Below are 25807 nucleotides of genomic sequence, written 5' to 3'. Positions count from 1 at the left end.
ATTTTCTTGTAAGCAATAAAGTATCTTATTTCTAAAACACCATGGCTGTATAAGAAGTGCAGATTTGAGTATGGGATGCCACTGCTCTCCTTTGTCTCACAAAGGCCTCTCAAAGTAGGTTTAATGCCACAGCTAAGAGACATTTCCTAACAGTAATGTCTCCTAAGCTTGATGCTTATAAGAACAATTTCAGTGCTTTGTCTCGGTTACCAGGCTCTTTGATTTGGCAATTACAAACCCTCATCCTTTAGGTCTTTGATTCCCTTCTTTCTTGATAGGTCAATTTTGTACTAAAAAAATGCTTTCTTCTTTAATCCATCCATTCTGTTGTCAGTATAGGACCGCTCAATCACTCTAGTGGGCCTGTGCCCTACAACATCAGTCTGTTAAGGGAAGGCGCATCAACCTGTATGGCCGTAACAGATGAGGTCAGGCAGACTGCCACATAGTCAAACCCTTCTGTCTAAGCAGATATGGATTTATTGGCTCCTCTGAATAAGGAGAAGGAATAACCAGGAGGAGACCCTCAATGGCATAAAGACCATTGCAGATAGCTGGGCATGAGGGCATATGGTATGAAGGTGTCAAGTGCCAGATATGCAGTAGTTTGCCTGAATTGCACTGAAAAAGGTAATAGAGAGTGCACCACATTCTGTACACAGTTTCACATAGACGTATGATTTCAGTGCCAGGACCCAGTGAGGACAATGCAGACTGGATGCTGTATGCCCCTACCACGGCCAGCTCACAGATCTTACCTATGTGAAGGAACTGAGGGTCAGAAACAAGATCACTGGGGAGTGGGCTGATGGGTGCAGCGGCAAGTTACAGAGGTGGTTCCTGAGTAAAAGGAAATCTGTGTTAGAAAGTAAATCATACGTGCAATACGTAAGCAGATATACTCACTTTGGTTACTAGTATCAAATCCACCTGCTATACTGCTTATAGCTTGTGGGTATATAACAGATACATATATTACATACTGATACCCCAGCACTTTCACAGTGTAAAAAAAACAGATTTTCTAAAAAGGATAGCATGGGATCAATGCAAACAACCTCTGTTGGATGTTTACAAACAAAATATTTTGGAAGTGTTGCCAGTTTCCTAAATTCTCATTTTCCCATGTAACTTGTCTGTGTGGTAACAGCTCTCACACCAGGACCAAGCTACTACAGACTTTGTGTGGTTGAATTCCCCAAACTTGGACAGTAGCAGAGCAAGGGACGAGGCAGGGAGAGGAAGATTCAGTCCCACCATGTCATTTTTCAGAGATGGGGACAATGCTGGCCCTGGTCATGATGAGCATCGCTCCCCAGATCCAAATGGCCTGCTCTGTACTGGGGAGCAGCGGGAAGAGGTCCTCCAGAGAAAGCTTAGCCATGTCTTCCCATGTGCAAAGTGTGTAACTGCAGATTACTGATAAAGCTAATAAAGTTGATAGCTGATAAAGCTAATTGTGTGCCTGTGGTGGGTTCACCTTGGCCCTGCCAGCTGTTCTCTCACTCCACCACCTCCACAGGACGGGGGGGAGAAAATAAGATGAAAAAGTTTGTGGATTGAGACAGAGACAGAGACAAGGAGATCACTTACCAATTACTGCCACAGGCAAAACACACTGAACTTGGGGAAAATTAATTTAATTTATTGCCGATTAAAATAGATTTGGATTGTGAGAAACAAAGACAAAATTAAAGCAATAATGCTCCCTCCGCCCTCATCTCCCATGACTCAGCTTCACTCCCTCATTCCCACCTACTCTCCCTCCCTTCCCTAAGCCACGCAGGTGGATGGGGAACAGGGGTTGTGGTCAGTCCTTAATGGTTCCTCTCTGACACTTTCTCCTCACACATTTCCCCTGCAGCATGCATCCTTCCCATGGGCTGCAGTGTCTCAGGACAAACCTGCTCCGCTGTGGACTCCTCCATGGGTGGCAGGGGAATCTTGGCCACAACACCTGCAGCACCATCTCCTCCTCTTCCTCTTCCTCTTCCTCCTCCTCCTCCTCCTCCTCCTCCTCCTCCTCTTCCTCCTCCTCTCTTCTCACCTCAGTGCTCTCAGGGCTGATACTCACATTTTTTTCCTCACTGCCGGGCAGCCTTTTGCCCTTTCTTACCAGAATTTCCCTGAAGTGCCATCAGCTTGCTGAGGTGCTCGGCTGAGCCCTGAGGGGAGGCTGCTGTGGAACCTTCTGGAACCAGCCAGAACCAGCGGCCTGGCTTCTGCTCACAGCTGTCCCTGCAGCCCTGCTGCCAGCTCCTCAGCACAGATGCCTCCTAAAATCTACCCCTCACCTCCATGAAACACATACTTAAGAACTGTCATTACAATCCACCCTCATCATGCAACCTTCACAACGTTCTCTTATGTCATCAGCCACAGAAACGTTTCCCCACACCAAAATCAGCACAGCATGGCAAAGGTGGGCAATGTACACACTCTATGCAGGTCCACCCCTCCTCCATCCACCACCTTACAGCAACAAAAAGAAAATCCCCACTATTTTCCCTGTCCCTGGCTATGCCCAGTCCAAGCTTTGTCCGTCTCCCAGTCACTGCCTTTATCTTGAATTCCTTGTCTGGTAAGTGATCTCCTCTACTGGTAAGTGATCTCCCTGTCTTCATCATAACCCACAGGCTTTTTCACCTTATTTTCTCCCCCATCCTGTGGAGGATGAGTGAGAGAACAGCTGTGTGGGTGTCTGGTCAAGCCACCGCAGCAGCATTGCCCTGACGGGGCTGTTGTGAACGTCGCAGGGGCCATCCCTCAGGGAGTCCCTCCGTGCACATCAGTCAGCAAGTGCAAACCAGAGCCCTCAAAAGGTGATGAATAACGAGTGCTGTGTGGTCGCTGTCACGTAAGCAGTTTCCTGGATAGAATAATGCTTCAAATAACAATTTAAATTTGACCTGAATTTAAAGCTTCAGTAAATATCTCTCAAAGATGCCCAGACTGGGCAACCTCAAGGTATGCAAAATATAGATGGCTGTTTATGGTGTGCCAGGAGCTGGACAACAGCCATGGCCTCACCACTTCCTTGGCATGGGTCAGTTAGCTCAGAAAATCAGGCTTCCCACTGCTGCTGGCGGGCACCAGGGGGCTGCCTGTGGTGGTGGGAGAGCAACCCCAACCCTCCCGGGCCTCCCTTGGCAGCCAGATTAATGGTCTTTATTATTATTATTACTCTAAAGCAAGATGTTTGTAATTTTCTCCTTTGCTTGCTTTTCAGTAGCCAAATATATTTTCCTCCATGTGAAGAGCTGGGAATCCAGGAACCTGGAGCCAGAGTAGGCAGCGATTAGTGACTGGAAGTGTTAATGGTACCACAGTGGGAACGGGGAGTCCCTTGAACTGAGCTATTAGCAAATTAATAAAAGGGGTAACACGCTCTCCTGAGTGTTACAAATTTAGCACTAATTAGGGTTTCTTTTCCTTAGCTATTTTAGGCAAGTAAATCTTCAATATCCTTTGTTAAATTTGAATCATCTTGTTTGTAGAAGTAAATCATATGGCAGCACTGGTTTCTTTACCCAGCTACAGTCCATTAGACTTTTTGCATTCTCTTTTTCTTTCTGACATGACTTATGGCTGGGTATTTTGTATGCAGTTAGAATTCTTTAGCAAATCTTCCTCCAAAAGAGGGTTTTCTTTTCATGAAACTAACCTGCAGGCCATTCATTTCTCACAGTCCATCCCAAATGTTACAAAGCACCCCTGTTGACAGGAGCTTCAGTGCTCCAGTTTACTTACATTTATTTTATTTATTTGTCATATATTCCAGATGTTAAACCCCATGGAGTTATTGTAACCAGTACCCATTTTCCTGCCAAATATGTACACGGTTTCATGTGTTTTAGCACTCTAGAATTAATAAGGAAAGAAACTTACCAGCCTTGCAATGAAAAGAAGTCCCTAATTAGAGCAGAGACCAAAATGTCCTGCTCTTCCTTTCGTCCTGCATTGCCCAAATCTCATCTAAACCTTGCCTGAAGTCCAGAAAACAAATCTCACAGTTGATTGAATATATCTAATTGTGAATTGATGTCTATGCTTTTGCAGATATGTTTCAAACACTGCCTGGTGGCTGTGTTGGCTAATTTTCCTATACCCAGGAAATTAATTCTTTCTTAACTACAGAGAAAAGCTACGATATTGGGTGATATAAGTCTGCCCTTCCAAAATGAATTTTACTTCACTCTAACAAAATCAATGTATTACTAAATGGTTGATGTAACCACAAAAAGGTTCTAACTTTTAATGTTTAGGAAAACACTGATGGGGAAGAGAAAGCACTACAGTTTGTATAATAAGAGCAAAGCCAGACTGGCTGAGGCAGAATAAATCCACTTCAGTTTAGCAGACATGAAAATCATAGCTTATTTGAGCAATGAATGGAACATGTAGATAGAAGGTTACATCCTCTGATGATATAAAATAAAAGAGCATGTTTGAAATAATCAGTAGCAGGCTCATGGTTTAAAATGCATGTGAATGTATGCACACACCTACAGAGGTGTGAGAACAAAGCAGAGACCACATAAAAATATATCAGAAAACCTGCAGAATATCGTACACTGTCAAAGTGGCTATCTATGTAATATTCAAATTTACATGAAAATCTAGACTTTATAATCAATTAGAAGGGGTAATTTGACAGCAGTATTAATAACCTCTGAAACAAATGTAGCATGAAAACTCTACAGCACTAACTGTAGCTCAGCTCAAAAGACTTTTTCTTTCATACAAAAACTTGTATCTTTGAAAAAGGTGAGACTAAATGCATCAGCTATTTCCCTGCCTAGAGAAACAAAAAAAAAAAAAAAAAAAAAAAAAAAGTGAGGATTTTCCCTCATTCTCCTGTGAAGGGAAACACATGATGCAGTCATTTCTGTTTATTTCTGTTAAACTATGGTCAGGGATAGTTTTCTGCACTCCATGAGGCTAAAGAAAATGTTATTTTTACTTTTCTCTACTGCAATAAATAGGATGTGAACAGTGTAGGTTGAGATGACACTGTGACATGCTGTCTGCATTAGGGCCCTAGACACTAGCAGTGAGTTCTTTCTTCCCTCCAGGTGGGCTAAAACTGCAGGAATAAGATGTGTGAGTGTGTAAGCTGAACAGCAAATCATTCCAGATGATGATTTAAAGCTGGAGAATAGAAACCTTACAGTCCTGCAAGCAGCACAGTACCAGAAAGGACCTTTGAGGTCAATTCATTTCCTTTCTGTCATAGGCAGCCCTCTGAAAGAAACTGCATGATAAAGTGATCCAGCTCCATCACAAAATTCATTTTTGCTACCATTCCTCCTACTGTGATGGTGCAGAAGGAGGAATCCTACTGCAACGCCTTGGAAACTTAGAAACGTTCCCATTCCCAGCCTCAATATACTCTTACACAGTTTATTCACATCAGTTCTGTCAAAACTGTGCTTCTGCTTAAATAGCACTTCTCCCTTCTGTGTGCTAATCCACGATATATTTATAGGGAGCCCACACTCAGCAGTCATTGCATGAGATAAAACAAGCCAGCCTCTTTTAGACTCCTTTCATATAACAGATTTTCCATGATCACCCTTTCAGCCCTTCTGATCTGAGCACAGGGACCAGAACTAGCAACAGCAGTTGTATGTTGTCTTACTAGAGATTTTTGCAATGCCTTTACATCCCCTTGTTTCTTACTGCTGTGTTGTATGTTTGTATTGTCTGTACATAGAATTGTTCTAGCATATAAATTGTGTTATACAATTAACCATCAAATACTGGTGTGTCATCCGGTGCCACTTGTGCTCCTTGGGAGTGTGGTCAGCATCTTGCAGGCAAAATCCTTTGGTGCTTTTCATCTGGTGCTTTTTCATTCCTGATAGCTCCTGCAGCGTATTTCAGCATGAAGATGTTTCAGCAGTCTCTACAAATGCAAGTGAATCATTCACAGAAAGCACAATCCATCCATCTTCTTTAGTGTCACCAATTAATAGCAGTTCAGGATGCCTTCAGATCCATAGCTGCTTAAGGGAAGAAAAATAACCACCCCCTCCCTATAGAGCTGTGCTGTCACTGTGTTTTGTGTGCTCTGCCTGTGCAAAGAATCTTTATTTAATAAATAAATGGGGGAGGCAGAGGGAATACTCAAAAGCCTCTGTTGTGAGGCTTTAAAGAAGGTGAAAATACTGGTTATGCTGACATAGGATAGGAAGGAAACTGAAAATCAATTGGTAGACGAGATTTTTTCTTATTATAAGAAACTCTTTCTTGTTCCAGCAGCCAGTGGTCAGAACCTGGCTGATTTCTGCGGCCATGTTTCTGTCTCCTGCTGCCCCTGCAAAGATTGTGTTGGAATAGCCACAGTTTCTCCACCTGATGGAGGTGGAACAGCCTTTTGTCTCTTGCTTCTGATTTGGATTAATTTGCTGCAGGCTGCAGAAATTAAGGGACCATTTTTAAAAGGGATAGTGTCATCTCTATAGGCAGCTCAGGCTGGATCTGTGTTCATTCCTTGAGTCAGGAGCTGTTGGAACAAAGTCATTGCACCCTTTGGTAGAGCTGCTGCCTTGGGCTCCCTGTCAGCCCAGACCCACATTTGATGGACATCAGATAGACTCCCAAACCTGCCAACAACTGCTGACCCCGCTGGGGGTTTTCTCTCCTTGCCCCCATCTCTCCCTCCCATCTTATCTCCCTGTTTGAGGCATGGGGCCGCTGGTGGCATTCACCATTGGACATACAGTTCTGCCTGTGCCCTGAGCAGGATGGCAGTGCCACATCTTGAGGGGGATTAATTCACTTCCAGCTAATCTGCCAGGGGGAAGTCTGTGCCTAAGTGTAATGGAACCTGGTGGAGGCTAATTAAACAGAGAACCATCCATTTCTGCTATCTCATTAGGGATTTGTCATAAAAACCTTATGTTCTCCTACAAACCTAAACAAGTGTGTTTGCTGTATAAAAATCAGCAGTGAAACTGTCCAGAGGGTAGTTAAATGTCTAAGCTGTCATTTATACAGCCTGTCTGCAGCCTGGATCCTGTAGGTAAGGAATGGCCTTTCCGCTGTCCTCAAACCACCCCACATAACTGGGGCATCCCTCCTTCAAAATGGGAAAGAGGGCCAAGCCCAGCGAAGCCACACTGACAGTCATCTGGAGTGGATGCTTCTCCGTCTGGCCCTGCCAGGAGCCGGGAATCAGAGGCAAAGGGCACTTGTTTTAAAGCTGCACCAAAGATGTTCAGAGGTTTAGAGGTAAATCCAACAGCGGTGTTTTCTGGGGTCTGTGGAGATTGGCTCCCTCACTGCCTTTGTGAGCGGCCTGCTCGCCTCCTCAGCCCCAGCTGGGCTACTGCTCATGAGGAAAACTAAATTCCCTGTGAGGCACAGGAGTCATCATGTTATTTTGCAGCAGGAGGAAGTTATGGGCTGTGTCCCTGTGCCAGTCCTGTAGGAAAACTACATGGTCTAAGTGGCTGCTCTCCTCAGCCTCTGTTCAGGATGAGCTTTTTCCTGGTCCAAACTCTACAGGCCTCAGAGTTTCTGCCAAAACCAGGGGTTGTGCAGAAGTCATATGGGGGCAGGTCTGCAGACTTTCCCCTGTGCAGGAGGAGCTAACTGCCATGGGACAACTCCCAGGGTAATGCCAGCTGGTTTCTCCTTACAGGCATCCGAGGTGGAGCGGCAGCTCTCCCTGCAGGTCCACACCCTTCGGGAGGACTTTCGGGAGAAGAACTCCTCCAGCAGCCAACACATTGTGCGGCTCGAGAGCCTCCAGGCTGAGGTGAGTAACTCATGCTCAGCCTCTCTACTTTGAAAGGCAGCCAGGGCTGCTCCAACCCATATAACAAACCACTCGGAACTGGGTAAACAAACCCAGTTGCTTGGGGTGAGCAAGCAGGTTGGTAGCTGTGGTGCAGAAGACTCCCCCGGTACGGACTTTTGGTGCAACACAGAGCTGGCCAGGTTGGCAAGGGCCAGCTTGTACTGCTGCCTCAGGCACAAGCACACCTGCAAATGAACAGATGGGAAGGATCTTCCAGGATCTTAACCATAGAGTTAAGTCTTGTGGGGCTGCTGTCTGTATCAGCTTAAACTCTGGGGCATGGTGGGAAGGTCTGCAAGGTTGTTCTTCTGTTATTCCTCATGCTTGCAAAGAAAGCAGCAATCCTCTCCTGCCTCTCAGTCATGCATGCGTGAAAGCAAGGAGCCCCTGCCTGTTTAGCTCTGGTACATTAGCAGGGATGATATTGTCTTCCTTTTTCTTTCCTTCCCTGATGGGACTCACTGGAGCTAGTGGGGCAGATGTTCAACTCTACCACCCTGCCGCTTTTTTATTTTTAAGCTATCAGGAAGAGCTTTTCCTAAAATCTCTCAATTTCTTCTTCTCTCCTGCTCCCACCTGCTCCCTGCTGGTCCCTCGCCTTCTCTTCCCCTCCCCTTGGTGTGGAGCAGCAGGTCCTTGAAGTAAGTATGGAGGCTTGGAGGGGGGCTGCCCGCGCGTGCATCCCCATCACCATGCATGCCTGTCACCGTGTATGCCTCCCCTCACCTTCTTCCTGTCTCTTGCTTTCCAAATCCCTCTCCCCTGTTCCTATGGCCCAGGGCCCTCAGCAGAGCAACAGTTTTCTGTTACGCAGTCATTCACAGGGTGTTCATTACCGGCTTGGATACCAAATACTTACTCTCAGTACAATCTCTGTATTATACCTCTTATTTTTCTTGCACCCCTTTTCTCCAACCCACACAAATCATGATGGTGGTGGGAAGAGATATTTCAGAAACCATTAGTCACCTAAAAGCAGCTTTCTAATACCTACAGCAGCCTTTACCCTGCAGAAATAGCAAGGCCACACACTTTGCTAATATTTCTTCATGCAACCAAACATTTCCATCAACCTGGAAAGCAACGAAAAGACAGGGTCCCGTAGAGGCCAAAAAAGCAGTAGGAATTTGCTGAATTAGTCTATGGCCCATGTTGAAAGGAGTTGAAAGGAGACCATAGGGAATATTTACGGTTGTACTGAAGTGGTGAATGGCATACATAGTCCCCAAAGGTCCTGTGTGCACAAATATGGGAAAACATTCCTTTTTCTTCGTTAAACAAGAAGTGACCTTGGCTAATGCTGATTCATCCTGTGCACTGTTCCCAGCTAAGTGAATCACAGAGGTTTTGTTTGGCACATTGTCCCTCTTCACCTAAAACCGCTGCCCTTGACAATTAAAAGAAATGAACCAATTTTAAAGGCAGCTGAACACTGGAAACTAAAAATAAGCATGGCACAGAAAGGAGTCGTCATGAGTAGAAAGAAAGAAAAATCCCTGATGAGGGCCTGGGGAATGTGCAGCAATTAAAAAAAGTGTGCAGGCAGTGCCATGGCACAACCCCATGGGGAGCAAGAGCCCAGAGGCTCTCCCTGCACTGTCCAGGGCTCACACAGGAGAAAATCCCACCTTTTGCTCAGTCAGGGGCAGGCCAGGAAAAGTAACTTCTCCCATTCTTGCAAGTTTTAGAGTACAAGGGATAGACAGGGCCAGGCTCCACTTTATCCCTTTGGACATTCCTGCCAGCTCTTTGGCCTGCCAATGCACAGTGAGACCCTTTGGAACTGCCTCTGCAGTGTGGGGAAGAAGTATCCATTCAGGCCCTTCCTAAGTGTTAAACCACACACACAGGTACTTTTTCTCTCGCACACACAGGTACGGTATACATGCATACATACTTTTTGTTTTTTTTTCTGTTTCATTGCTCTCATGGAAATGTGATTTCCCTCCTCTGCACTTCCTGGAAAGCATGGGGTCCAACTCAAGCTCTCATTCCTCTGCAGATCAAAATGCTGACGGACAGAAAGCGGGAGCTGGAGCATCGCCTTAGTGCCATGATGGAGGAGAATGACCTGCTCCAGGGAACCGTGGAGGAACTGCAGGACCGAGTCCTCATCCTGGAGAGACAAAGCCATGATAAGGACCTGCAGGTGAGGAGACAGCAATAAGAGAAGGAGGAGCAAATGAATGGGGAAACTGCATCAAAAATGTAGTTTGGGGTAAAATTGACAAGGAAGATAATGAAGAACTGGGAGACAGAACAACTGAAAAAATAAAATGCAAGGAAGGAAATGTAAAAGGAACTGGATAGCACTGGCTGTGGTCATATTACTTAATTTTTTAATAGTAGAACTGTCTCTAGAAGAAGCTCCTTTACACTATTCCAGGGAACAGTAACCAGCCTTGTGACTGTCACAGCTCAAGCAGTTTCACAGCAAGCCAACTCACCAACCATCATTCTCTGAAGAACAGGTTGGCCTGTCTGCAACTTTGGGCCTCTTAGTGGAGAGCAAGATTTTACTTCTCTTCTGCGAGCTGACAACCACTGTACCCCCAGATTTCCAAAACAACATGTCTTTTTTTCCTCTCCCTAGAGGAATGAGAAACCTGCTGATGTGTCAGACAGCACTGTCCTCCCCAGCATCCACAGCCCTGGTGCGTTCAGCTCCACTGCTCGCATGACACCTGGCTGTGCACCAGCCCCATGCACAGTTTCTGTGCACAGCAGTGGCTGCTCCCCCTCAGGCAAACTGCAGCCCAGTGCTTACAGAATTATACAGTTGGGTGACCACAGATAAACCCCAAAACAAATCAATGCCAATGTTGCATCTTGTGTGTTTAAAACACTCCATTAACTCAGATTGCAAACCAGTGAATTAGGGAGTTTGACATCTGAGTTTTGTGTGTTAGGATTTAGCTGATCATTATGTTTATATTTCTATATAGATTTTTTTTTCAGTATGTATTTATATTACTTTTCTTTTTGGATTCACTTTCTGCTCTGTTAGTTTTAGCAAGTTTTTTTTACACAGGTCCCAGTTTCTTCACAATGTTCCTCATTTTAGCACTGATTAAACTGCTAATTTTATATTTCAGAATATTCCAAAGCCCAAACAGTATCTAATAACATTTGGAGATTATTAAGCTCCAATAAATAGTAAAAACAGCCAAAGGTACTTTCCTCCTGGCTGGAAGCCCTCTTTCACGCCACCTGTTCCTCCCTCTCAGCTCCTTCACAAACCAAGAGATTCATCCAGTCCATATCACCTCCAGTAACATTTTTTTCCCTGCTTTTTTGATTTTCTTTGGAAGCTGCACCAAAGCCAGCTGGAGCTCCAGGAGGTGCGGCTATCGTACCGGCAGCTGCAGGGGAAGGTAGAAGAGCTCAGTGAGGAGAGAAGTCTCCAAAATTTCAACACAACCAGCACATCCCTGCTATCTGAGATAGAGCAGAGCATGGAGGCAGAGGAGCTGGAACAAGAACGAGAACAGGTATTTGCCCTCCTGCCCCTGGGAAAGCTCATGGACTTCACCAGTCCCAGAGGGAGAGGGAGCTTAATGCATTGGATCGGAATTTGTAGCTGAAACAACATCCAGAAAGAGGGCTGTGGTCCCAGCTCTGCTATGAACACCCTCTAACTGTATGCAAGTAAATCTCTGCATCCATTTCAAAACCAACATAGCAATCTAGGTGAATATTTGTGAGCTTTAGCAATCACACACCTCACCATGCCATAGAAGGTGGACTTCCACAGCCTTGACATCCCAAGCTAACATGGGGCTCTCTCATTCCAGCTGAGGCTGCAGCTCTGGGAAGCATATTGCCAAGTGCGATATCTCTGCTCCCATCTCAGAGGAAATGACAGCGCAGATTCCGCAGTCTCCACAGACTCCTCCATGGATGAGTCTTCAGAAACCTCATCAGCCAAAGATGTCCCAGCCGGTAGCCTACGGGCAGCTCTTAGCGAGCTGAAAAGACTGATACAAAACGTGCTGGATGGGGCAGACTCCACGGTGAGTCAGTAGCATGGTGAGAGCCCATTGTTGCACATGCCCCCCTGACAAGGTGACAGAACTTGTTACAAGCTCCCAGTTGATCCTGAAGTCCCTGGTCTCTGAGAAAGCCTCTGTGGCCCACAGAGATGGGCTGTCATGGTGCACAACAGGCTCTGTGTCTCAACTGGTCAGCCAAGAGCCAAACCAGTACATGGGATTCCAGCTTGCACTGCTTAGACCCCATGAGTTTCAAGGTTACACTCTCAAGCAACTCTCAGTCTGGGAGTTGTCCTGGAAAATTAATTAAAGTAGACTTTATTTTAGATTTGCAGTAAGCTGGATTTTCAAAATGGAAATACTGCAGGTGGCCTTGTCCACTGCAGTTCAGTTGTTTCTGTTACAATTTTCCTAACCTTGTTGTATTAGCAATATTGTAAAACCATCCTAACCCTATGTAGATAGGTTCTGCCCCTACAATTGAGGCTGAATACAAATGTTTTGGTGAGAGCTGCCAGACATGAATCCATCAACAGGTGAAGGGTTTTGCTGGCACACAGTGGTGTTCATGGGGTACAGCCTTGATGCTGTGAGTGAAGAGGGGTGGCTCAGGGGACTGCTCAGCATCCACAGGAATACAAAATTATGAGAAAACACCTGGCTTTTTGCAAAGGCTCCAAGTCAGGCCTATTTTCATCACCTGCAAGCTAAGTGCATTGCCAGTATGACTTATTTGAGAGGCGATGCTGATGCAGGCAGTACAGACTCTGCAACTACAGAGCCATGTGCAAGCACTCACTCTCCTCATTTCAGTACCTGTAGCAGTTGGCAAGAAAGCTGAGCAAGGAGATAAAGTTTTATTTGTTAAATTAAAACCAGAGAGTCCGGCAAAAGGTCTACAAACACAGAGATTATAGCCACATGTTACCAGGTGGTCAGTAGGTCTCAGTAAATTCAGTTTATGCTGATGTGAGACCATGTCTGAATGCTTTTTATCATGTGTAGAAGCGCTACCCTTGGCTGAGCACGTTTCCACTGTGGAGGTTTATGGAAGGAAAACTGAAACGCTGCCAAAGTCACATTCACACTTTTATCTTCCTTGTTTAGTACCCTCCACCTCAAACAAGCAGCAGATTAATGTAATTGAATTTTTTTTTTAAGTGAAAACTGATAAAGAGATTTCTCTCCTGCTCTCAGAGCTCTCGGCGAAGTGATGATGACACCTTGGAGGAACAGATCAGGCGAACAAGTGAGGACTCACGAGCCCTGAGGGAGTTAATGGAGGGAGAACGGGGCAAACTGAGGCAGAGTTTGGAGGAGCTGCAACGACTGCACAGCCAGGTAGGTGATTCCCATACTTTACGGGTGGCCTTGTAACAGCAGTGTTCATTCCCAAGACACACTTTCCATGGAAGAGATCACCATAAGTAGCCAGGAGCATCTGGGCAAGCACCAGCTATGGCTGGATGAAGGAGTCTCTGTTAAACTCACTGCAGAAGCTTCACATATGTAAGATGAGTTCCTTTTGCAAGTGCCCAGGGGCCCATCCCAGACATGATCTCAAGCAGCCAAACTTCCTTTAAACCTTGCACTCAGTCTGCTTTAGCAGCTAGCCTGTCTCACTTAAACTTTTCTCAGCAAAGTACAAGGCTGTTTGATGTGGGGAGCTGGAACCTGTAGGTACCCAGCCTGACCCATCCTGCTTGCACTAAGTGCTTTTATATTTTATTATTTGCATTTACCGAAGGGTAGATGCAACTGCTGAAGAAACTAGTGCTGCTGTGCCGTACGTGGTGCTGTATCCCTTTGGAGAAGGGAAAAGAAAACACGTCCCTGACCAAAAAGTCAGCACAACCCAGGGTCTGACAGCCTCATGTAGGGCTATGGGAGCTCCCACCACATTGCCAAAGAAAACAGAGCAAGAGCATCATTAAATGCTCCCGGCAGTGACAGCTGTGCATGTACAAGGATGCCTTGCTGCTGAAGCAGCTGATTAGATGCAGACTGCAGCAAGGAAGCAGCCCTAGTGCCTGTTCTTCCCTGAGGACCGTTCCTCAGAAACACAACCACGATAAGCACCATCTTCAAGGGTCCAGACTACTGCCACCAGTGAGACATGCTCTGGCTGTGCTGCCGGGGACTCCTGTGCACCACCTGCAGGTCCTCCTTCACCCTTAAGAACACCTGAGATGGTGAAAACAAGGGTTTGATCCCTGCAGCTTGGCTATGCTGACAGACCACGAGAGGCTTACTCACAGCTTTTTTGAGTGACCATCCATACACCAGCACACTCGTCTGGATGCAACACCTCCTCAGCATGGCTCTCAAGCCCATGTACCCTTGATGGGCTACCAGGAAAGAGCAACATTTGGTTGCTCTTTGCTGTGACTGGTCCTCCCCAACGTCCCTAGCATAGAAGGATTTCAGGACCCTCCCTACCTGCAAATCCCAGCAATTGCTGGTGCAATTACAAACCCCAAACCTATCCCCAAATGCAGTTCTGCCTCTTGACTCACCACCACCACCACCCTGGGATGTCAGCAGAAATGCTCAGCACCTTTCACACAGCTCCCACCCCTGCTCTCCATCACATCGTCACTCTGAGTGGTGTGTCCCACACTGGGCTGCGGGAGGGCACGGCTCGGGGAGGGTTTTCCCATTCCCCAGCATAGGACAGCAAAGCAACTGCATACAGACAGACACGCTGCACTCACACCTGCCTTCCCCCCAACCCAACCATGCCATGCTAGCAGCAGATCCTCCCACATCCTCAGTGTGATGAGCCCTTTTTGACTGTCTGCCCTCTATTTTAAGATTTCTTTGAGGACTCACATACTACCAAGGTGCATTCAGAGAAGGGAGGTGGGTCAGGTGCTGGAAGGGTTTCCAGGTGGTGGAGCAGCATAACTGAGCATGTGTGTGCCATAGAGAAAGAAATTAAATGTGTATGAAATATGGCAAAGCTGTGCTAATGCGATCCTTGCATGATTTCACACCCTATTAACTCACTCTGCACAGGACCAAAACAACAGATCATCTCTCAGACTATTTAAGACTGCACATATTTTAAAGTCTAATTAAATTTTAAGACATGCCAGTAACACCTTCCGTGGCATGAAAGGGAATTTTCACATCCTTTGTCTTCAGCTTCATAACGGTTTGGAAGACACAATGATATCGTTGCTCCCCCCACCAAAAGAAGTTTCTTTTGCTGCTAGATGATATTGGCAACAATTTAAGCTGAGAAAGGGCAAAAAGGAAGACTCAGAGGATGCATGCACAAGGCAAACTGCTCAAAGAGGGAGGTGTTTCAGCACTGGGGCCACACTGGGCTTAAAGCTGACAAAGTCACAGGTGGGTCATGCCCCACATGGCTGCACGGCTCCCGGTGCTGTTGCTGAATGTGACTGAGTCCACCCTGGTGACCTGTATTGCTCAGAGCAGCACTGCCTGCACCCCTAGGCAAGCCAGCATGGTTCACCAAAGGTTGCACCAGCAACAGCAACCCCTTTGCTTGCAGATGCAGCTTCTCCTACAGGCAGGAGACCTCAGTCTCCAGGTTGGCCCACCTGGCTTGTGTTTTGTGTTTTTTTTTTTACTGCTCGTGGTATGTTTGTCCTAGTGACCCTGGGTTTCACACCTCCCCTCTGACCACAGGTCACACTGCTGAGTGTGGAAATGACGACGCTGAAGGAGGAGCGGGACCGGCTGCGAGGAGCTGCTGAAGACAAGGAGACGAGTGAACGGCTCCTGCAGGCCATCAGGGACCGAGACGAGGCCATCGCAAAGTAAGCACAGTGAACAGCCGAAGCCAGGCTGAGTTAGCAGTGAAGGAGCTCCTCAGCAACAGATGCTTCCAGGGTGTTTTTTTTCCACCCTCCCAACATTTCAGTAGCTGTGACAAAGCAATGGAGTAAGTCTCAGCCTTGCTGGTGGTGGAATATGCTGCCAGGAGGTCAGGAGCAGAGCAGGAGACCTCAGGAGCCTCCTCACGGCAGGACTGGGAGTGTTTAGGAGGATACTGTGAACCTGTTTTGCCATCTGTGGTACTGGTCTGAGGCACAGCAAGTGGAATCACCAGGTCTTGTCCTGTTCTTATTTTTCTTTTGTTCTTCCAGACACACAAGCCCTGCTTCCCTGCCCATCCCTGTTACAACTCTGCATGGATCTCTTCCCTAAACCATTTATCTGGTCACTCTCTCTCTTTTCCTGCTCCAGGGTCTTTTTTGCATCTCCGGTCCTATGATTCTCTATTTCTCTGGTCAGGATTCTCCCACCATTTTGAATCTTTGTTTTCACTATCTTCCTCCTTGCAGACCTCTGCAGTTTTGCTGCCCGGTACCCCCTTCCCTGTCCCTGTGCCTCAGCTTGCTGCACTGCCCCACAGCACTGCTGAACAGTGTTGCCCCAAGCGCTCTTTTCCCTAAGCAGAAGGGCGGAAACACTCACACTCTGTGCTCTAGGTAGAAAGGAAACATCTGATAATCTCCTCCAAAATGAGATGGGCCAGGACACCACCAGTCCATCTCCTTACAGCCATGCCTACTCCTCAGGTGCTCACAAGAGGAGGAGGTGAGAGCACTGCACCCCTGCAGATGCAGGGGGCTAAATCTGCATGCACAGACACTAAGACTATTTTTTTACGTGACCTAATCATCCATGCTGCTCTTGCCTGTGTATCCAGCTACCAAATTCCTGTCACTCTCCTCTGTTACACCTCCATCTGTTGGCACAAATCAAGAGCATCCCAGCTGCACAGCCAGGCGCGGAGAGGTTGTTCTGACATTTCCTGTGCATGTGGGTTGCTGGTTCTTGCTGTGGCTATGGCAACACACTGCTGCCGTGATAAATCCCACCGTAATATCCAAACAGCAATGGGGAGCTTCATAGCAAAAAGCTACTTAAGGTGCTCAGACCCATAGCTGGGAGTGGAAAGGTACAGCTTCTCTGCAGTGGTTAATGACCCTGCTGGGACAAAGCACTAACATTTACAGCTGACTGTCCTGTGGTGGCAGGAGCCCAGAGAAAAGGGACGTGACAAGTGTGCATGGTTGAGTGGCAAGTGATTAATGAGCAGTAGCTGCAAGCGAAAGCAGACAAGGGCATCTTGTTGCTGGAAATGAAAGCACCTCTCTGCACACCAAGGGGCTGCTCCCCTGCAGCAAGTAGCCTGATAGGCATGCAATGCTCTGCCTGCCCTGCAACTCAAGGGTTAAGTCACTTTTGTTGAAGCACTCCCAAAAAAAACCCCTCTGAACAAAAATAAAATCACTGCCTGAGGCAGACATCTGGCATGGAAAATTTTTAGCTTGAAGCTGAAGTTTGGCAACATGGGAAGCAATAGGAAAATAGGATCCTATAATAGAAGGTGTTAAGCAACCACTACCTGGAATATAAACACAAATTCCCAAACTGCTCTTCTGTAGGGGAGCATGAGGGAGCTCTTAGGAGGCAATGAATTAGATGCAATTAATAAGATGCAATTATTCACCCCAAAAATATTTTCAAGGAAAATGGTTCACAGCCACTCACATTATGGTTTCCCATCACACAGCAATTAATTGAAAACTTAAGGCCAGGCAGTTTGCACTTACCTGTGCTCTCCTAGCACAGTGAGCAGCATTTCCCAGCTCAGGCAGCTTAGGAAATTGCTCCTTCCCAGAGGACAGCTCCTTCCCACTACCCTGTGGCAGCTGGAGCATCCCACCCACCACACATTCAGAGCTCAGCCATGGGCTCATCTGCCCACGGAATGCCTGGGAAGACACACAGCAGCATTCCTGAGGGCCAGCACATCCCCATTGAAGTTGGGAGCTTTCTTGAAAACTTAATATGTAATTCAAACAATTTTAACAGTTCCTCATTCTCAAAAAGCAAATGCCACAATAAACTTTCTTCCTTCAGTTCTTCCTTCCTTCTGTCCAAGTCCTATCTCTAGAAAATGAAAGCAGAGTTGTAATTGCTGTTGTTTTGGTTTTTTGTTGTTTTATATTGCAACTTATTGATCGAGTGAGCAGAAAAAGATTATTTGTTCTTATTTGTTGTTTTTTTTTTTTAAACACATACCATTTAATTTCCTATGCATTAGTAAACAGAGGAAATGCAAAAAAAAATTATTTGTAGATTCTACCTCATTTTAGTTCTCCCTTTTTAATGGCATATCCTGCACATCATTCAAGCATACTACATTATTTGCACAGTAGCATATCTGAATATCTTTTCCTTTTTTTTTTTTTTTTTTTTTTTTAAATGTGCTTACTTGAAATCTGTTGTTTTTATAGTAAGGATGTCTGCAGTTCTGGCCCACTCTTCAGATAAGTAGACAGTCCGGAGTACAAAGGAGATGAACTGTTTGGAATCCAGAGACTTGCCTAATGACTAATTTGTTGACTTCTCCTTAAGGATATGTTTAACATTTCCTCAAAATAATTAAAAAAATAAGTCAAAAGTCCCATTTCTTGCTCTTCCCCCAGGAAGAATGCAGTGGAGGTGGAGCTGGCCAAGTGCAAGATCGACATGATGTCCCTCAACAGCCAGCTGCTGGATGCTATCCAGCAGAAGGTGAACCTCTCGCAGCAGCTGGAGGCCTGGCAGGTGAGCAGCCTCACATCGCCTGAGGGCAGCGTCCAGGGGACACACAGTCAACTTTGGGTGATTTTTCCCCTCCCCGTGGGCTCACTGTGCTCTCAGCCTGAGCATCTGTAGATATGAGCATTTGATTTCTGCTCTGCAGGAGCCAGGGATGCAGCAGTAATCAGGGAGGAAGGGGTGGAGGTGAGGGGAGGAACAGCCCCCTGTTCAAATCCTTTCAGCTGTGAACTGTTAATCAGTTATACACTTATACCCCTTCAATTAATTATAGAGGAATACCCATTTGAAATGGGGAAACAAACTGGATCTCACCGTTATACGTGGCACAGGTATCCCATGCTTTGCAGAGCAACCTGATGTTTCTCTGGGGAGGTGTCCACGCGAGAGGTATCTCTGGGTGGTCGCACTCTTGTGGATATGAGAACACAGCATGTCCTTGTGTTTCCATAACTAAACAGAAGGGTGGGAGGCAGGAGGGTTGTGGCAATGGTTTCATGGTATAGCTTTACTGTTTTCATCCACTCAGAAGATCTGGCAAGATGGAAAAGCTAAAATCCTAGCTCTCCACCAAGGTAAAAGAAAAGAAAAATATCTAACAACAAAAATCAAATCTCAAACCCTTAGCAGTTTGGCAGCTTCCCCAGGAATGCTCTGCTTGGGCTCAGTGGGAAAGACCCATGCAAAAACAGAGAGCCCTTGACAGGAGACAAAGCCTTGTCCTCTAAGAAACTAGCACTGAGGGAGGGTAGCTTTAACAGAAAAGGAGCAGATGTAAGAGAAAAGATCTGAGCCAGTTACAGCAATTTACTGCAGACCATGCAAGACCCCAGCTCTACTAACGACCGGCCTGACCAGTAGAAACCTTTCCCATACAACCTCACTCCTGTTTCAACTCCACTGTGTTTTCGTTTCTCTTTTTTTCTCTCTCTCTCTTTCTCCTGCTTACAGTTTGCTTCCTCAGGGCTTTTTACTATCTGGCTCCTTTGGTTTCTGATCTAGTGGCCTTTCTCAGTTCCTGTACCAACAGCTTTAGTCGTACACCCCTCCTGCCTTTGAGGTGAGCTCCCTGCACCCTTGCCAAGCACCTGCCATCCCCTTGCCTGCTCCATTTGCTGCTGCCATCACCCGCATCTGTCTCTGTACTCACCATCATCCAGCAAGAGGAGCCAGTGGGGGCTCTCCATCACCCCTCAGGATCCTGCATCCCCCAGCACCAGTCCAGGGCACAAGGGGCAGCACCCTGCAGTGAGGCTTTACCCCTCAGGTCACCATGGGGAAAGCCAGGCTGAGGTCCACGTGTCATTAATCCTGTGCCATTCAGCATATCTAGCATCTGGAAAACTTCCTGAAGTACAGGCTGGGATTTTGCTTCTCAGCCTCATTATCTAGAAAGTGATAGAGAACTCTGCAAGTTCTGCTTCAGTTTGAACAAGAGGTATCAGTTCAGACCTACTTGCTTAATACCATCTGTATCTGCTGGAACATCCCCAGCTTAGAGTTTTGACAATAGGCATTTGCTTTCTGTCTTCACACATTGTCATCCAACCACAGCAAAACAGCAACCCCAATCCTGTTCCTAGCAGCCTGAGATGAAGATCAGGCCCATTCACACTGCAGAAAGCTGTCTCCAACATTCTGACCTGAAGTGCTATTACACCGTAGCAAAATAGTTTTCAAGCACCCGGTGTCCCCAGAACAGAAGCTCAGCTACAGAGTCTCAAAAGAAGCCAGGTGATTTACTTATTTTGGGGACTTTCTTGCAAAGCTGAATGTTTCTGATAAAATGGGATGAGATTCACTGCTTTAGCTGGGCGTACGAAGAGAGACTTTAAATGACAAGATGTTGCTCTTGCACACTTTTAGTCTGCACTTTATGAGGGACCATCAAGATTACAGTTTTCTGTGAGCAACTAGTCATGCAGGCTATAAAATATGCCACAAGCAGAATGTCAAAATGTCACAGATCCAAAGCTAGCACAAGAATAGCACAGGTGAGGCCATGCACGTTGCCCCCATGCCTCATCTGCCCCACACTAGTATTTGTCATTATCTGACTGGGGACAAGAGAGAGGTTACGGGGGTAGGAATGAAGATGGAGCAAACTTAGAAGTGAGGAGAGCTCCTCTGAAACAAGAGCTCAGCGGCTTCAGTGCAATAACACCAGTGGCAGCGTTAGGATAGAAAATGCTGCAATGCTAGCAGAGAGCTGCAGCCTGCATGGGCACAGCTGCCAGCCCCTGGGGTCACCCAGGGCAGCTCCAGCCCTTATCTCACATGAGGGAGCCTGGTTCCAGCTCACAAAAAGGATAAATACCAGTTACACCTCCTTCAGCCTCACTCCTCCTGAAAAGAGCAGAAACTCCTGCCCTGAAGGCCCAGAGCACACCAGTGCCGTGGCATCCAGCTTTACAAACCGCTTTGTCAAAGGGGTCTCGTAGCCCTGCTGTCTGTCCTCCCGCTGTGTCCCCAGGCAATCCTATGCTGCCCCACACCAAGGCAGGGACCACAGCTCTGCCCTAGTCACAGATGGGACAGACAGGGAGACTGAAGGCAGAACACATCGATATGACAATATTTACATATATATTCTATATACACAAACGTATCTTCTATATACACACACATATAATGCATATATAAAATCAAATCTATCCCTCATTCTGTGATTAACCAAGGACACAGACCTGACGTGCTGGAGCCTGGGTGCCCACGTCATCTGACAGAAGAGTTGCCTTCAAAATCCCAGTGCCATAAATTTCTACATGGCAGCTTCACTTCTGGAAACCTGTCTTACCTTAACGCTAATGTTTGCCTTAACTTCCTCAACTCTCCCTCTGCCTCTTCCCTTTCTAGTCCTGCTCTAAAAAGATCCAAAGCTTCCCCAGTCCACGTAGCTCCACACTCTAACGCTCCCCTGGGGAATCCTCTCATACTAAATTCAGGCTCAGGCGATGGCTGTTGTTCCTTTTCCCTTCTGGAAGTGTCACAAGAAGTAAGGTGGCACTTTCTCACCTCTCCTGCTCCCCTCTGAACCCCACTGGTGGCTCGCAGGGCTCAGGACCTTGCCTGCTGGCTGGCAATTTCTCTATTATCCTTCCCAGGGCTGCCAGACAGCCCAGCCACGAGCAGCACCCAGTCTGATGTCTAAATTCAGCTGGGAAACTGAGAGAGGAACAGCCAAAGGAGAGAGGGAAGGGATAAAGAGCAGCTCAGACCAGTTCAATGGCAGTCATTTTGCAACTTCCCCAGCAGCAAATTCTCTCTGCTCCTAAAAACAGGTTTCTTGTATCAGTAATTTCAGCCCCTCAATAGCTTCCAGGCAACCAATGCAGCTTGATGCTCCCAAAACCAGGATCCCAAGCAGCTGTTGGCTATGGGTACTAGCACCCACAGCCCTGGGCAGCCCCATCACCCATGCTGTCTCAAGGAGATGCAAGGCTGGGAGGTCACCTGAGCCCACCAGGGCCACAGAAAATGGCCTGCAATGGCCACCTGGGGCAACCAGGCTGCACTGAGGGCTTCTCCTAGCAGAGGCTGTTTTCGCTGCTAGGTCTGTGATGCCAGTGACTGCTGAGACCCTGCCAACCTTCCCAGTTGACAGGGAGACAGGCGCATGGGTACCCCAGGAAGACGTGACTGTCTCAGTGCTGTCCCAAGGGGGCTGCCCTGCTACAGCCTGCCCTGGGTAACCTTGTTTCCTCTGGGCAGTGCCCATGGTCCTAACCAGGGACCAAACCACTGGAGAATAGGTGACTTCTCCTGTGGGGCTAGTTTGTGTACATGAATTTTCATTAAGCTTCAGTTTAACTATGCAATTAGAGCAGAAATAATGGAGAATAAAAAATGGTTTAAAATTCGTGGAATTGATAGCCAGGTTTTCAAGGAACACATTAGCACGTGTCATTAGCAGCAACAGAGCTGACTAATTATTTTGTGTGGAGCAATTTCACTGTGCCGCAAACACGGATTAAAGCAGAGTGTTTCTGGTACGTTTAAAAAACCACACTGCAGTCATTGGTGCCAAGCTGTCAGTCAGAGCTCCCCCCCACTCTGCCAGCAGTCAGGAAGGAGCTGGTCTAAGGGACGAGCAGTTTTTGTCATTAAAGTCTCGTACAAACCCCATGTGGGGTCTGGTGGGCCCGTGCCAGACCCCAGTCCTTCTGCTCCCAGTGGCACCTTCCCCCAAGAAGCCCCTGTAAGGGGGCCGTGCAGACAGCTCTGCTGCACCTACCTGCCTGCAGCAAGCACAGAGACCTGCTCAGGACAGACCTCCTGATGTTTCCTGGCTTTGCTTTCAGCTGCGTTTGAGTTTTTTTTTATTCCTCTCCCCAAAGGGGACATTTAAAAGCTACAGGCAGCAGAGCAGCATAGTTTATAGTCAGAGTCCCAAACAGGCACGATGCTCTGCTGTGAGACTGCTGAAGCAGTTCACCCCTCAGACAGCATGATTTACCTTCCTTGCTCACTAAAAAGCTCACAGTGGCAAACGAGGCTGAACCTGTCGCTGGGCAGGGAGCTAGAGCTGTCACCACACTTGTCATCCTTCCTTCATCTCATCACCGCTCGTTTCACACCCGCATCAGCCGCGTCCCTGTGTGAGCTCCCCTTGAGCATCAGCTGCCGCTAACGCCTGTCTCCTCTCCCTCCACCACAGGATGACATGCACAGGGTCATTGACCAGCAGCTGATGGACAAACACCCGAAGGAATGGAGCCAGCTTGCTTATTCCTTCTCCAGTGGCTACGGCGCAAAGCGGAGTGCCAGACCCTCCCCCGTGTTCAGGCCGGAGCCGCAGGGGGACGAGCCCATCGGGGCAGAAGGGAACCGTCTCTTTTCCTTTTTCAAGAAAAATTAATTTGAAAAAGAGAAACCTCTCCACCGATTCCTGCATCCAGATGGGGAGGGGGGCAGCTGCCCCGCTTGCTGATGGACCCAACTCTGATCCACTAGGAAAAAAAAGGGGGCAAAGGAGTTAACCTTTGAGACTCTGCACTATTAACACCACACCTGGTCTGAACCAAATGTTTACATGAATCGGAGGTTTGCAAATTGACGATGTGCTACTAATCGAAAGCAACTTTTCTTATTCTTTAAGCGAAGTGGTAAACTTCAGGGTATATTTTAGGCGCTTTGACACAGTTCAGTTTCTGCTGTGAAGAATAATCCGATTGTCTTAAAAGCGTTCTCATGCTGGAGAAGGAAATAAGCAGCCCCAAGACAAAGCAGCGCAGGAGATTGGGAACTGCCACCGCAGTGAGTGCAGGGGGGGAGAAGAGAGTGGAACGCAAGAGGAGAGGAGTCCCTTACACTGCCCTCCAGGCCTGGCAGCTGTGATATCCTTCCATCCATCCCGCTGAGACTGGAGTTGCTCGAGCCCCAGCATTGCCATATTTTGACAAGTGAAGCTTTCCCTACAGCAGAAGATGAGCCCTCACTGCACATCCTGCCTGGGCATCATCCCCTGCTGTGGCTCTGCATAGGTCCTCACCCCTCATTGGGAAGCCAGGCTCCTTGCAGATCAGGGCAGCTGTAAGTTTGCTGATGTTACCGTCTTCTACAGCTCCCTCCTGTTACAGAGAGAAGAGTTGCAGAGTCTGCAGTTGCACAAAAATATTAAGGATTTCTCCCCAGAAGATTGACCATCTACAACAGACTACAAACTGAGTAACGTTGTGGATGTTCAGTCCTGGGGCGCATGCTGTCCCACTGATGGCAAAGGTAGCTGTGGAACTTCAAATCACATGCCTTTCCCCAAAGCCATGTACCCCTCCCCAGCTAAGAAACCTGTTACTTTAACTGGATGCCCACCCCACCCCCCAAAAAAGAACTCATTGAGAGCCTACCCATAATGAAATCTATGGCCTACTGATGTTGGGTTGGCAGACATGATCCCTAAAAATCATGCACACACCTACCTTCACTAAACCACAGGCAATGAGGGCACCTACAAAGCTCTGGAGATCCCATAGCTTGCTCTTTGCCCCCACACGGTACTATTAGCTATGGCCTGATGTAAACGGAGAGCATGTTCTGCTTGTGAGTCGTTCACTACTCAACCCTTCAGCAAGCAGGTTGCCAAATCTCCTTTTAACCGAAGATGATCAGAGCCTGCTTTGCTGTAACCAAGACTTGATCAATGAGAAGGAAAAAAGCTTATGTGGTGTATGCACACGGTGCTGGAAATCCTGCAATACGTTTCCCTACGCACTGGACGGGCACCTTACAGCTCTTCCCTTTAACACAATCTACCTTCATAAAACAGTGAGTTACACCAGGCCACGTTCAGAGATGTCCTGCTGCTGTTATGCAATTTTCACACGTTCTCCCAGCTCACAATACCCACAGCCCCCGATTTGTTTCCCCGTTGCTTTGAGGAGGCTGCCCCCTACGCTGTCCCACAGGAGATGGAACTACATACACGTTCAGCTCTGCCCTGCTCAGCAACTTAGGTGCTAAAACACCATCCTACAGGAAGCTGCTCATCTCTGCTCAGTATTTATAGTCACTGGCTTTCTGCTAGGATTAGGTATTGAACACCTCCTTCTAAGAAGCAGGTAAGAGCTTGGTGGGTTGTTTTTGAAACTATTTAACATACCTAGTGCATAGGGCATACATAATACCTCAGTACCAATATCCCTTCTGCCTACAAAGATTTGTGCATTCCCATTTTTCCTTATTAGTATGAAGCTGCCACTGGGCCATTCTGCAAGGAGCAGAGTACTCTTTGGGATTGAGAATGATGCTAAAAACCTGAGTGGTAAAATGCATTTACCTGAAAGCAATGAAGCCTGGATTCTAGAATCTACTCCAGGAAATTCTTAGGTAAAGCAACCACCAACATTGTCTGATGCTTAGAGTCTGGAGCCTCACTGGCAGGAAAGAAAAATGAAACCTTTTGTCTCTCTTCCACTGAGTGCCTGCTTGTATCCACTTGTGCAAGTGAAGGAAAGGGGCTTAGCGCAGTGCCAAGCGTGCTCTCAGGATGGCGAACTCTCATCGTCCCCCCATACCTAGGCTGTGACTCTAACAGGGCAGAGACACGAGGCATGTGCTCAGCATCCCCTGCTGTCAGGACTCAGTTACGCCCATTCGCATTGACAAACTGATACCTGCAGAATTAGGCGTGGACTGATGGATGCCAGCGATACCTGTGAACAGTTGTCATCCAGCGGTTCTGTGGAAATGACACTGCATATTTTTGGGAGAGCCATGTGAATGTCTTGCTCCTTGCAGCTCTTTATTCTGCTGTCAGCTGTCATCTCCTGGGCCCCAACAGCTCTCCAAACCACAAACCCAGCAGCTGTGCGGGACTCCATCCCTGTGAGGACGTCTGTCTGTCTGTATGTATGCAATCCTAAGGCAAGGGCCTTAAGTTATCTAATGAAGATGCAGTAATGAGATGAAGAAAGGTGCCTTC

At 47.2% G+C, this 25807-nt stretch overlaps 1 protein-coding gene across 1 annotated transcript in view; it reads left to right on the top strand.

Annotated features, from left to right (window-relative positions):
* BICDL1 (BICD family like cargo adaptor 1) overlaps window positions 1–23245 on the top strand; it is a gene marked incomplete at both ends in the record, with an annotated part of 54245 nt that extends 31000 nt beyond the window's left edge. Inside the window, 8 exons of the mRNA XM_084297276.1 lie at window positions 7649–7765; window positions 9810–9956; window positions 11119–11298; window positions 11602–11820; window positions 12997–13140; window positions 15457–15587; window positions 18273–18393; window positions 23045–23245. Coding sequence (XP_084153402.1) covers window positions 7649–7765; window positions 9810–9956; window positions 11119–11298; window positions 11602–11820; window positions 12997–13140; window positions 15457–15587; window positions 18273–18393; window positions 23045–23245 — 1260 coding nt within the window. The remainder of the gene's footprint in view (window positions 1–7648; window positions 7766–9809; window positions 9957–11118; window positions 11299–11601; window positions 11821–12996; window positions 13141–15456; window positions 15588–18272; window positions 18394–23044) is intronic.
* Window positions 23246–25807: the final 2562 nt, after the last annotated feature.

The sequence above is a fragment of the Netta rufina genome (genome assembly GCF_964035555.1).
Source record: "Netta rufina genome assembly, chromosome: 17".
NCBI classification, from domain to species: domain Eukaryota; kingdom Metazoa; phylum Chordata; class Aves; order Anseriformes; family Anatidae; genus Netta; species Netta rufina.
This window is presented reverse-complemented; position numbering and strand designations above follow the sequence as displayed.